Below are 13,897 nucleotides of genomic sequence, written 5' to 3' on the forward strand. Positions count from 1 at the left end.
AAAATAAATAAAAATATGTGTTTCAAAATCAAAACATGGAAAAGAAGTCCTCAGTCCATCACTATGACATCAACGTATTGCTGGAATTGTACTTGGATCATCATACTGATATTCAGATGTGCACCATGTTCTAGGTACTAACACCTATATTGATCAAACTGATAATGGCTTTATTGAGATGTAATTCACATACCATAAACTTTACCCTTTAAACCACACAATTCAGTAGCTTTTAGTATAGTCACAAAGTCATATATTGATCACCACTATCTAATTCTAAAACATTTTCATTGCTCCAAAAAGAAACCCCGTATCTATTAGCATCCACTTTCCCCCCCACACCCCCCAAACTCCAGCGCCTGGCAACCACTAATCTGTTTTCTCTATATATAGGTTTGCCTATTCTGGACATTTCATATAAACAGAATCCTACAATATGAATTTTCATGTTTGGCTTTTGTTCACTCGGCATCCTGTTTTGAAGGTTTATCCCTGCTGTAGCATGTATTAGACATCACTCCTTTTCATGGTCAAATAATATTCCATGGTTTAGCTATATTTCAACTGCAAACTGAACTCAAACTTCTGGAACTTCCCTTAACTCCAAGATGTACAGCATACCACTATCAGTTACACCTGACCTCCCTGTTTCCTTTCACACTAACCCGCCAGCCACTCTCTTAATATATGTGATTAGAGTACTATGCTGAGTAGGCCCCCAGGGTTCAGAGATGAAAACAAGGTCCTTCCTTCAAGGAGCTCTCAGCCTAGTTAGTGAAAACAGACTGAATAAACAATTACAGTACGGTGTACACACACACACACACACACACACACACACACACACGAGGTGTTAAAAAAAAAACACAGAAAAAAGAGGTACCTAACTAAGCCAGGAGAAGTGAGAGGGGGAAGTGGGATGGGGGGAGTGGGATGGTGAGGAAGTCTTTCTAGAGGTGTCACCTAAGCAAGGAAACAAAGTAAAAGAAGAGGTTTTCCATGAAGGAGGTACAATAGGACACACCCAGTCATGGAAGAGAGAACATAGCCCATTCAGGGAAATCACACGTAGTTCAGTATGGCTGGGTTATAAAGTGACAGAGTTGAGTGTGAAAGATCGGCAGGAGCTGAGTCATAAAAGACCTTGCAAGCTGGGGAAGGGAGTTTAGACTTTATCTTGAAAGCAAAGGGAAGTCATAGAAGGGTTATAAATAAACAGGGGCTTGACATCAGATTTCTATTTTAGAAAGACTGGTTGCTTTAGACCACAGTGGTTTGAAAGGGCCAGATAGAAGGCCACTGCAGTCTTTCAAGCACGAAGCTTAGGGCTTCATCTAAGAGGACAGAGAAAGGGATGGAGACAGATTTTTTAGAAGGTAATTATTTTTCACAAGAATCAGTGACTGAGTAGACCAGGAGGAAGGGAGACTGGGAGAAAGACTAAGAGGAGCCAAAATGAATTGGCAACTATGTGGGTAAGCTGGCCTGAGCAACCAGATAGGTAGCAGGGCCATTTGGTGAGAAAGGGAACAGGTTCACAGGGGAAAACATACAGTTCTGTTTCAGACCTGTTGACTTTGATGTACCTGTGACAACATGCACAGTTGAGTGTGTGGGATCTGGAGCTCAAGGAAGTAGGGGGTCTCAAGTGGAGATGGCTGAAGTCAGGTGCCTTTGAGATTACCTGGGGAGCAAATAAAATGGGAAGAGGACTATGGATATATGACCAGAATTTTATCCCAACATTTAACAGCCAATGTGAAGGAGCTGGTAGAGGAGGAGGAGCTGATGAAGGAGTGGAAGAAGGAAAAGTAACAGGAACAGGAAGAGAAGAGGAGGAAGTGATGAAAACTAGCTAATGCTGCAGCCAAGTAAAGGAAGACAGATGCTAAGGATGGCCCATTGGGTTTGGGAACGAGGAGCTCACAGGTGAGCTTGGTAAGGGCCGTTCCAGTGGAGCAGTGGGGGCAGAAGCCAGGCCAGAATGGGAAGTGATAAATGCGGGAGGGGGACAAATGTGGCAAGTGGGGAGGGTGCAGAGATGAGGGATTCTTTCAGGCAACTTACAGTCACACAGTTTTAAGTGAGCAGCAATGAGTAACTGCTGAACAGTATGATGACCTCAAATTTTTAGAAAGTTTTTAACAAAGTCCTAGATTGAAAATAAATGAAAGGGGTGCCTGGGTGGCTCAGTGGGTTAAGCCTCTGCCTTTGGCTCAGGTCATGGTCTCAGGGTCCTGGGATCGATGCTCAGCGGGGAGCCTGCTTCCCCCTTCCTCTCTGCCTACCTGTGATCGCTCTCTCTCTGTGTCAAATAAATAAATAAAATCTTTTAAAAAATAAAAAAAAGAAAAAAGAAAGAAAAAAGAAAATAAATGAAAGAGAAAATATTTGCAAGTCAAAAATCTGCTAAGGGACTAATATCCCCCTCCATATATATATATATATATATATATATATATCTATATCTATATATATGATAAGGACAAAAAATATAAAAAATACACATAAGTCACTCGCAAAAAAAAAAAAAAAAAAAAAAAGAATCTGATTAAAAAATGGCCAGAAGACCTGAACAGACATTTTTCCAAAGAAGACATAGAGGGTGCCTGAGTGGCTTAGTGGGTTAAGCCTCTGCCTTTGGCTCAGGTCATGGTCTCAGGGTCCTGGGATCGAGACCCACACTGGGCTCTCTGCTCAGCAAGGAGCCTGCTTCCCTCTTTCTCTCTGCCTACTGGTGATCGACCTCTGAAATAAATAAATAAAATCTTTAAAAAAAATAAAAAAAGAAGACACAGAGATGGCCAGTAGGTACATGAAAAGATGCTCAACATCATTAAGCATCAGGGAAATACAAACTAAAACCATGATGAGATCACCTCACACCTGTCAGAATGGCTAAGATCAAAAAGACAAGAAATAACAAGTGTTGGCGAGGCTATGGAGAAGAGAACCCTTGTGCACTATTGGTGGGAATGCAAACTGTTGCAGCCATTATGAAAAACAGCATGGAGGTTCCTCAAAAAAATTGTTAAAAACCCACCATATATGGTCTAGCAATTCCATTTTTGAGTATTTACCTGAAGTAAACAAAAACACTAACTCAAAAAATATATGTACCCACAAATTTCACTGCCACATCATCTATAATAGCCAAGCCAGGCAAACAACCTAGGTGTCCATCCACGGATGAATGAAGAAAATGTGGTGTATATACATAATAGAATATTATTCAGTCATAAAAAATGAAACCTTGCCACTTACAATAACATGGCTGGACCTTGAAGGCATTAGGCTAAGTGAAATAAGTCATACAGAGAAAGACAAATACCTTATGATCCCTCTTATATGTGGAATCTAAAACAAAACAAAACACCAAGCTCATAGATACAGAGAACAGACTGGTGGTTGCCAGAGGTGGGGTGTGGGAGGTGGAAGAAATTAGTGAAGAAGTAAACATTTATTTAAAAATTAAAAAAAAATAAAAGATACACTGTGAGGGTAGCTAACCTCTAGAATACAAAATTAGCAAGGGATGGTTGGGTATGAGTTGGGTTTCATAAGCACAACCTCGGTGAGCAAAAGCTATAGATCCATAGTCCCCCTGCCTACATGATACAGAAAGAGCTCTTTTCTCTACTATCCTGTAAGGCCTCCTAATCAAGAGGCTCAGTAAAAGTCATACCCCCCTTATATTTCTGTGCCAATATCATAGCTAAGCTACTACAAATAATGATAACATGGGAGGGAGACAAACCATAAAGACTCAATCTCAAAAAACAGACTGAGGGTTGCTGGGGGGAGGGGGGACGGGAGAGGGTGGTGGGGATATGGACATTGGGGAGGGTATGTGCTATGATGAGTGCTGTGAAATGTGTAAACCTGGCGATTCACAGACCTGTACCCCTGGGGATAAAAATACATTATATGTTTATTTAAAAAAATAAATAATAAAAAAATACAAAAAAAATAATGATAACAGCGGCACAAATTCTGTCCATGTCCTTAAGGCCGACTGTGGAAGGAATGGTATCCACCAGTTTTGCACTCCGATTCAAAGCTGAAATGTCACTGCGTGCCCTGAGGAGGGCTCAGCGCTTGGACAAATTTGAAACACACACTTTGGCAGTTAAAACTTCAGCAAGGAGAATAATTACTTAGGTTGGAAAAAACAGATGCTTTTATTACAGCATCAGACATCTGAAAAATTGGAATTTCTCTGAATAAAGTTGATAGTTCAAGTTAATTTGGGTTCTGTGAAAGGTCAAATTGTAATCAGAGAGTTAAAGCAATTCTCAGTGAAGAGCAGTACACAAAAAGAGTGCTTTGTTACGGGATAAGGCGGAAACTTCCAGCCTCCTACACAGACAGAGGCACAAAAAAATACTGATATCATGAAATGTAAAATTACCACTAACAGGCAACAAAGAATACAATCTCAAAGAGATATCCTGCACAAAACAGAAAGGTCCCACCTCTCCTACACATTCCTGACCCTCATGTGCTGGACCCCCTCCCAGGGATAAAGAACTCAGTGTATCACCCAGGGTCCCAACACTATATGGGGCTCACGGTCAATGGAAATTGGTTTTCTAAGGGATCTCAGCCCATTCTCCCAGGCTATGACACTAAAAGCCTCTGATAGTCAAAATATGGAAGGAATATTGCTGGGGTATCAAATGTGGTCAAAATTGATAAAATTTCTACAGATTAACATGTGTATGTATGTACACAGAGATTTATATACACATATGTATGTGCGTGTATTTATTATATAATATTTGTCTACTTCTTGAAGAATGCTGTTAGATTTTGTTTTAAAAGCTAATTCAGGGGCACCTGGGTGGTTCAGTGGGTTAAAGCCTCTGCCTTCGGCTCAGGTCATGATCCCAGAGTCCTGGGATCGAGCCCCACATCGGGCTCTCTGCTCAGCAGGGAGCCTGCTTCCTCCTCTCTCTCTCTGCCTGCCTCTCCACCTACTTGTGATCTCTCTGTCTGTCAAATGAATAAATAAAATCTTAAAAAAAAAAAAGCTAATTCGGCTTCAAGACAACCAAAAAAGGCAAGGCCTTTGCTGACCTCTGGTTAGTTTTACATGTGTTTATTCAACTTTTTGTCTCCTACCACATTTTCTACAGCAGCTCTTCCAACCTTTATTGTCCTTCTCAAATCTTCAATCTCACTATCTCCTTTTTGGAGAAGCCACAGGCCATCTGATGTAAGCTGCCTCAATTCCAAGCCTCTCCATGTCAACACCAGCTCATTTCTCTTTAGCCCTACTCTGGGGAAAGATCAACCTCTTTTCGAAAGGAATTCTCTCACTTAGCACCTTGAACTAAACAATCCCCATCTTAATTCTTTCTGCATGTATTATCTGACCCTCATAACCTTATGTAGTAGATATTATTGTAAATCTCTCAGTCATTGTTTCCTTATCTCTAAAATGGGGATAAATGACTTAGCCACCAGTATTTGGCATTAAGTGATAAAACCAGCACTGAATCTGGTTTTTCTATCTCCGAAGCTTCTCTAAAGTTCCTTTATTTTTTTAAGTACATCCCATGCTGGCATAGAGCCCAACACAGGGCTTGAACTCATGATTCTGAGATCTAGACCTGAGGTGAGATCAAGAGTCGGACGCTTAACAGATTGAGCTCCCCCAAGGCACCCCAAGCCTCTCTAATTTTCTTATTTATTTATTTTAAAATTTTTATTGTGTTATGTTAGTTACCATAAAATACATCATTAGTTTTTGATGCAGTGTTCCAAAATTCATTGTTTATGTGCTCCATGCAATCCATGCCCTCCTTAATACCCACCACCAGGCTCACTCATCCCCCTACCCTTTCCCTCTAAAACCCTCAGTTTGTTTCTCAGAGTCCATAGTCTCCAATTTTCTAAATATCTCATGTCACAATGAACTGCTCCAGTGATTAAGGTCTCTACTCCCTCATAGCCTTCCCTCTCAATCTACCTCCAAAACTCCTACAACCTAAGTATTATTTCTCTACATACATGATCTTATGAAATTTAGTACAGCAGAAAAGCACAAGTCTGAAAGTCAGATGCATGAATTCTGGCTCCATCAAGTTCTAGTCTGTGATCTTAGGGTCAATAAACCCTCCTTGAACCTCAGTTTCCTTATATGTCGTGATGATAATACTAACTGTTTATCTTTATACTTAAGTTTTATCACTTCAATATAAGGCAATAAGGTTAGGGGGTAAGAGAATGGAGCTTCTGAGCCAGACTGACTGGGTCTGAATCCTGGCTCAATACTTACAAATTATGTGACTTCAGGCAGGTCATTTAACCTCTCTCTGCCCCAATTTTCTTATATGTAAAATGGGAGAGATAATAGTACCCATCTCACAAGGTTGTTAGGGGGTTTAAATGAACACATTAGAATGCTCAATGAACACTATCTATTAAGGCACTAGATCCTAAGTGCTTTGTGCACAGGGATGATGACTCATATCTGTATTTCCCATCATATCTCATATGTCAAAGACAATAATATTTATTGATGAATCACGTCAGTTAAGCATAGGACTCTGGATGCTGGAAGTTTCAGGCAAAATATTTCTTTCCTGTCTCTTGCTTTCTATAGCATCTGTAAACACACTACAGTGAGTGATCACTTTTCAGACTCAATTAACTACCCTGACAATTTTTACTAATGGTGACTCACTTTTAAGCTTCTTAAGCAAGCTAGCCCAGTGAACAGAACCCTTGGGTGCTTTCACATTGTGTTTGTAACTAGAGCAATTAGGCTATATTACAATCTAGAAACTGATCACAATTTAATCTTTTCTTTTTTTACTCTTGATTCTCAGAAAGATAAAGGAGAGGCTTATTTTAAATAGCATTCTTCCAGGATTTAGGTAGCTAAACTGACATCACAGAAATAAAATCATTGGTGGGCTGAATCGTGGAGGGCTGGATAGTCGCAGAGTAAGGAGCCTTTTCATCCAAAAGTCAAGCAGAAAAATACAGGTCTTAAGTTAGCATATTAACAGCTATGATGGTCTAAGAGTAAAAGAAAAGGTAAATGGCAGACAGTAATTAGGATTAGAAAACATCGGTTTCTATGGCACTGAAAATACTTTGACCCAATCCCACCTATTCTCAAACTGGACTTGGGAGTTATTCAGGACGCTGTTTATCCACAGCCCCCAATGCCGTACTGAGAAAATGGAACAGGCTAAAGAATGCCAAGTCGTGGCAAATCAAGCCCAGATCTGACTCCCAGATAACACCTTTCCACTTGATATTCCACAAGAGATACCTTTGTATTTCCTTCACAAAATACTAACACTAAGCTACTCCGTTACCTTTTACTACCAGAAATGTCAGGAAATGCAGTCAGTAATCCCACTTTCCTATTTAGCTCAAGAGTTAGAGGAAGTTAATGACATCAACTACCAAGGAGCAAATATTTTCAGGGCAATTCTAAGTCTGTATTTGATACTAAAAAAACCGTGTTTGCCTCTTAACTTATAAGACTAATGAATTAAAAGAAATGTTTTGAGCCTGATCTGAGAAAATGCAATATAACAGCAATAATAATAGTATCAAAGCTATCATTTATTGAACATTTACTTAGGGGTCAGGTACTAAGCTAAAAACATTTCTTCCTCACAACCCTCCTGTCATTTCCCCCAATTTACAGGTGACAGTGTAAGAGGGTAAGGGACTTGCCTAAGATCACACAGAACAATTAGCACAGTGGGACAGGAACCCTGGTCTGACTCTAAAGCAGGAGTTGGCAAACCACAGTGAGGTTTTGTTTTTGTGTGGCCCAAGAGCTAAGAACAGTTTTAATGTTCTTTAGCTTTCTTAAAAGGAAAAAAAAAGAAGAAAATGCAACAGAGACCTATGTGACCCACAAAGTCAACAATATCTACACTCTGGCCCTTGACACAAAATAAATGCGGACCTCTGGTCTAAAGCCCTGCACCTTTAACCACTACATCATACTCTCCCCATATGGAGCAACGAGGCTTCTATGATCAGCTCCTTATTTTAACACCATAATACTCATTTGGCATTTAACTGAATTTAAGATGCCACTCTTTTCTTTTCTTTCTTTTTTTTTTGAAGATTTTGTTCGTTTATTTGTCAGAGAGAGAGAGAGAGAGAGAGAGGACGCACAAGCAGGCAGAGTGGCAGGCAAAGGCGGAGAGAGAAGCAGGCTCCCCACCCAGCAAGGAGCCCAAAGCAGGACTCGATCCCAGGACCCCAGGACCATGACCGGAGCCAAAGGCAGTGGCTTAACCGACTGAGCCACCCAGATGTCCCAAGATGCCATTATTTTCTTTATGTGACCTGTCTACCCAAGGAAGCTAAGTGCCTTGAAGGAGGGGCTCTTCTATTTCTTTGTATTTTTTGTGCCATAGTTGGCTAACTAGCAAATGTTCATTCAGTATAGCAAATACAAATCATATGTTGTTATACAGAGAAATTATATATAGAGAGAGGTGTAGCTTAAGGGGCACTGCAAGTAAAATGCAAAAAAATATGAAGTAAGAAAACTACCCAATATGTCTAGAAACTAAGAATCCTATGGAGCAGAGATATTTGCACACAGGCTTAGAATCGTATTACCTTACAGATGAAAAATAAGCCTGAGTTCATGTATTTTCCTGACGCACACAACTACCTTGTTTTGCCACTCTTGAGATGCACATATGCACGTTCCAGAAGTCTGTGTTTACTGGGAAGGGCTGGGGAGCAGGGTCGTGGAGAAATGTCTCTTTTGTGCCAAGGCTGCTTGGAAACAAGCAAGTCTGGGAAACAAAGCTCAGCAAGCTCATCAGTTTAAGCCTGTTCATATGAAGATAATCTTCACTCACGGACCTCACTGAAAGGACTGTCTGTCCATCCTCATCTCTTCAGCCATCTACCCTCACAGTCACATTAAGACAGTCAGCAATATGCATCTTTACCACTCACGAGGCCTCCCAGCAGGCCAAAATGCCTGTGAGCTCATGGTTTGATTTGCCCTTCTTGCCTTAAGACCAAAATATAAAAATACATAAATAAGAAACCTCAAAAAGAAAGCACACTAAGACACCAGAACTGAAACCATTTACTCAATGATCCGTCAATAACCTTATGGCACCAGCAAGTCACCCATACCGCATATGCGTGGTGTTCCTAAACACTGTTTGGCTGAACTGTCCTGATCGCCGCCGTATAGTACAACACACTGCTGGGAGATCTTTAACTCTTTCCTGTCCTCACCTCGGTATGCCTGGATTAGGACGGTAGACTACACGTATCCTAATCAGATATTACGAGCATAGTACAATAAATCAGGATGTCATTAAAAATACCCTAAGCCTTCCTGGTAGCTTTTTCTGCATTCGGGTTTTCACTTGGGCTACAAGGGAGGTAACGTTTTCATTCTCAACCTCGAAAGGACAGGGCGTAGCAAGAGCTGGGTGATGGGTATAGGTGGACTCCGGCTCCAAAAGGACGCCAGATCCTGAGCGGTAGAGATACTACTGCAGCTTCAATGGACCTTAAACAAACTGACACCCCAGAGAAATAGATCGCTACGCTGTCTTCCCCTCCCCCAGTCCCCAGCCCAATCTGAGACACCGCACCCACTCCCTTCCCATCCTCAGTCCCGGGTCCCAAGCTTGGTAGGCAGAGGCGGGGGAGGGGGGCGGGGGGTGGTGCGCGGAAGAAAAAGGGGGTGGGGTCGGAGGGAAAAAAGGTGTGGACAGGCAAAGGAAAGGGGGTGAAAAGCAGAGAAAACGGGGGGCGAGGCTGAGGAAATTGGGTGAGGCAGAGAAACGGGGGGCATAGCAGAAAAAGGGGGGACGAGGCTGAGAAACGGGGGTGGGAGGGAAAGCGAGGCAGAAAATGAAAGGAATCAGAAGGGGAGCTGAACACAGGCCGAGCAGGGCCAGGAGAGGAGGCGAAGCAGCCGGCGGGCAGAGAAAGGGGGAGCGCCAGGGGGCGGACATGGGTTGAGGTACTTGCCATAAATCATAGCCAGGCCGGTTTCATGCAGGAAGCGGGCCCGGCGGTGCTTGAAGAGCCATATCGTGAGAATGGTGAGGGTGAGCAGCAGGATGAAGATGAGCAGGTTGGCGCTGTCCTGCCGGTGGCTCTCTTCGGCTTGCTTCTCGGACACGATCTCCTCATCCATGGCTCTCGCCGCTCTGCCGGCGCCGTCCAAAGCCCCGGCCCAGCCAAAGACGCCCACTGCGAGGAGCAACCAGAACGGCCGCATGAGCCGGTGGGCCCCGGGGCCGCGGCCGCCGCCGCCGCCACCACCGCCGCGGCTGAGGGGCGCCCGCAGCCAGCCGCGCCGAGCCATGACTCCCCCCGCCCCCCGCCCCGCTCCTCACCCGCAGCCGCCCGCGGTCGGACCACTCCCCGAGGGCTCACGGGAAAGGGGCGGGGCCCCAGGGAAGCCGTCGGAGCGCGCGCCGCCGCCACCGCCGCCGCTCTTAAAGGGGACGCGACACTCCCGGCTGGTTCGGCCCCATCCCTTGGGCCTTCGGGCCTCCACCGCACCGGCTCCCCCAGCCTCGGATACAGCACACTCGGGGGCTTCCAGGGAACGAAAGGCTGTCGCATCCAGCCCACGGCTTTCTGGAAAAGAAACCTCAGCTCGGCTTAATCAAGCAGAGGCGGATCGAGCTAGGTCTACTTTGGTCCTATTCTTAGCGCTCTCAGGGGAATCGAGCTTTCATAACCCATCTCAATATTGTCCCCCAGTGTCTCTTAACTGGATAAGAAGTTGTCCCCTTGGGGGACGCCTTGAACTCCATCTCTGTAATTTAAATCGGATTCTCCTTGTTCTGTCCTCACTGGGAAAAAACCAACAATGTAGTAGTTCATGAAAGAATTGACTCAAAGGCAAGGAATATGAGTGTGTCTGTACGTTCGGTTTTCCTTATATGTAAACCACCGGAGATGTGAGTCATCTTCTCACATCAGGAACCTGTACAGAGACACTCGTCCATCTCGCAAAGAAGATTCAGTGTGTGCTCAAACTTACCCAAGCTTCAAACCACTCCTCTCCTTCCCAAAGAGGAAATCTTTTGAGGTGTGGTGCATTTCTTTCTCTCCTTGCTCCTTTTTTCCTGCTGTTACAATGCAGATTTCCCCAGCTAGGAAGTCACCTTTGACACCATCTCTCATCTCTCTTCCTCCAAGAGTATTTTCTCTACTCTCAGCCTTTCCACGCCTCACACCCACAGGGAAAGATTCACAGTTCTCACCTCTTGGAGAACAGTGGCTTCCTATTTTCTCCATACTTATCAAATCACACCTTAGTCTGTGTGGGCTTTTTGTTCTCTCTGGACTTTCATTTCTACCTCTACATGAATGCACTACAAATCCCCAGCCCTGACCTGTCACTCTCCCTTCAGGCCTCTAGCGGCGGCGGCGGCGGCGGCGGCGGCGGCGGCGGCGGCGGCGGCGGCATACTGATCACATCCTGTTGAAGGGCCTACCAAGCTTAAAAACTAGAACTGCTTTGAAGTGAGCTCGATTCCCCCTTACAAACATGAATTCCTTCTCAAATTTTGCATACTATCAATGGTACTATCAATCCAATTCCTATCATTCTGCCTAGATGTCCTGATTCTTAAATGCTATATCACCCCCTTGCTAAGACAAATAACATTCAGGTAACTCCAAGCTACCCCATTCTGGATTCCCTCCTGTTAACTGGCTCTTCATTTTAATCTCTTTAAGTTTTGTGAGGATAGAGAGCTTAAGAAGAAAAAAAAAAAAAAGACCTAGAACAGGTTGTTCAGCTCCAAATTCTGTCCCTAGCAGGTCAGGAACTGTCCCAGGGATTGTGAAGCCCATTTTCTCCTGTTAGTACCTGGGACTATCTGCACTTTCCCAAGAAATCCATGCCTGCCTGTCCCCTATACCCTGGCTCCAGACTAACCACACTGCCCTGTGCACACAGGGCTGGCCTTTAAGAAACCCAGGTGAGGATCCTTCCCAGTCTTCCCACTGCCCCCTCCCCAGACCTAGCTTGATCACCCCAGAAGACCCACCAAATTCATTTACTTGTTTCTTCAGGCCTAACCACCTACTCTCAGGCTGTTTTGCCTCAGCACAAAATCATTTTTCAGTCTCTGAGTGTTTGGAATTAAAAAAAAACAAACAAACTTGAAGTCAGAGATTTCTTGCCTGACCAGTAAGCAAATATTTTCAAGCGCCAGACTCTACTTCTGTCCACAGGCCCCAGCGACCTAGCAGCTACCCACCCCCCACCCCCCACCACCCAGCCACCTCTTTATATCCAGTTCTGGGAGGAATCCTGACGGGGCAATAACTCTACCAAGTGGGCCAATCCCCATGAGTTTTGGCTCACCTGAGAATGTACCCCTCGCTCAACCCAAACCACTTGCTGCACTGATGTCCCCAAGATGTCCTCCTTTAACAGCTACTTGAATCTCACTCAGGACATCATGTGCTCTGCGGCTGTTTCAGGCGGTGCTGTGTCACCATCCCGCTTACACACGCACAATACCTACGTGCAACTCCCGCCCTGTATCCTGTGGCCTGAAGAGGTTGCCACTCAGCTCACTTCCCCACTGTTGTTCCAAGCTCCTCGTTCCTCCAGCCCTCATTTTAAGCTCTAACACTCTCTATTCCTTGTCCCCTAATGATTTCCTTGTCTCTCCTGTACATTCACGGAGGATGTGGGCATCTGGGTCACAGCATCCACCCCCCGCCCCAGCCCTGCCTTCATCCCAGCTGATTCAATGTCCATACTGATAAATCACCTGGAATTTGAGCCTTGTCTCCTTTTTCACTGCGAAAATCAAGATCCTCAAGAAGATGGTCCTTGCCTTCCTTACCCTGCCACCTACTTAGCTATCCTGTGGGGACCCCACCTTTCTTCCTCCCTTCCAAGCTCAGTAAAAGATATGTTTCCTCTTCCCCTATGAAACATACACTGCAATCTGTGCTCTGCATTCCATCACCTCCTACTTGCCTCTTCCAGGATCTACTCCAACCATCATCTCCCTCCACCAACTTCAATGGCTCCTTGTCCACTAGCTTTCTTTTAATTGAAGTCTAGTGGACATACGGTGTCACATGATCAGTTTTAGGAGTGCCACATAGTGATTCCACAAGTCTATATGTTATGCTGTGTTCACCGCAAGGGTAGCTGTCATCTCTCACCATGTGACACTATTACAATACCACTGACTATATTTCCTGTGCTGTACCTTTCATCCCCATGACTCATTTCTTACAAAACTGGCCCACTGTCTCTTCCTGTTCTCCAAAACCATTTCCAGATCTCTTCGGAGAAATGGGCCACTGTCTATACCTGCCACCACTACCACATTAGTTTTGTCTCCCCATCAGAAATGAACTTCTCCAAAGAGTTGCCTACATTCTCTACACTCCCATCTGCTAGTCCAGAGATTAGCAACATACAGCCAACGGAATCCAGTCTGCCACCCATTTCGGTATGGCCTGAAACTGGGAATGTTTTATACATTTTTTGTAATGGCTGTACAAAAGTCAAAAGAAGAACATTTTGTGACACATGAAAATGACGTGAAATTCACATTTCAGTGTCCATCAGTAAATGTTTATTGGACACGGCCGTGCCCATTTGTTTACTAATGGTCTGTGGTAGCTTTTGCACTACAAGGCACAGTTGAGTAGCTGCCAAAGAGACTGTAGAATCTGCAAATAGCCTAAACTATTTACTGGCTGGTCTTACGGGAAAGGTTTGCTGACTTCTGCCTTGGCCTCTACCAACTGTCCTCCCACACTTCTACTAGAGGGATCTTTTTGAAGCACAAATCTGATTATATATAGCACAGCCCTGCTCCAAACCCTCCAGTAACCGCACTGTCGTCAGTTCTGGTTCCTTAGCCTGACCTGTGATGCT

The 13,897-nt window shown here is 44.2% G+C and overlaps 1 protein-coding gene across 4 annotated transcripts in view; it reads right to left on the reverse strand.

The window, feature by feature from the left end:
- The window catches only part of SLC9A6 (solute carrier family 9 member A6), a 52,481-nt gene extending 41,387 nt beyond the window's left edge, over positions 1 to 11,094 (reverse strand). For 2 of the 4 annotated variants that reach the window (XM_032841453.1, XM_032841452.1), the window contains exon 1: positions 9,994 to 10,333. In XM_032841453.1, the coding sequence (XP_032697344.1) occupies positions 9,994 to 10,333 (340 nt within the window). Of the gene's footprint in view, positions 1 to 9,993; positions 10,334 to 10,364; positions 10,412 to 11,020 lie in introns of those variants that run through there. The other 2 variants (XM_032841455.1, XM_032841454.1) reach the window with 2 other exon arrangements.
- Positions 11,095 to 13,897: the final 2,803 nt, after the last annotated feature.

Source organism: Lontra canadensis, unplaced genomic scaffold (assembly GCF_010015895.1).
Source record: "Lontra canadensis isolate GAN:19392208 unplaced genomic scaffold, GSC_riverotter_1.0 scaffold123, whole genome shotgun sequence".
NCBI classification, from domain to species: Eukaryota; Metazoa; Chordata; class Mammalia; order Carnivora; family Mustelidae; genus Lontra; species Lontra canadensis.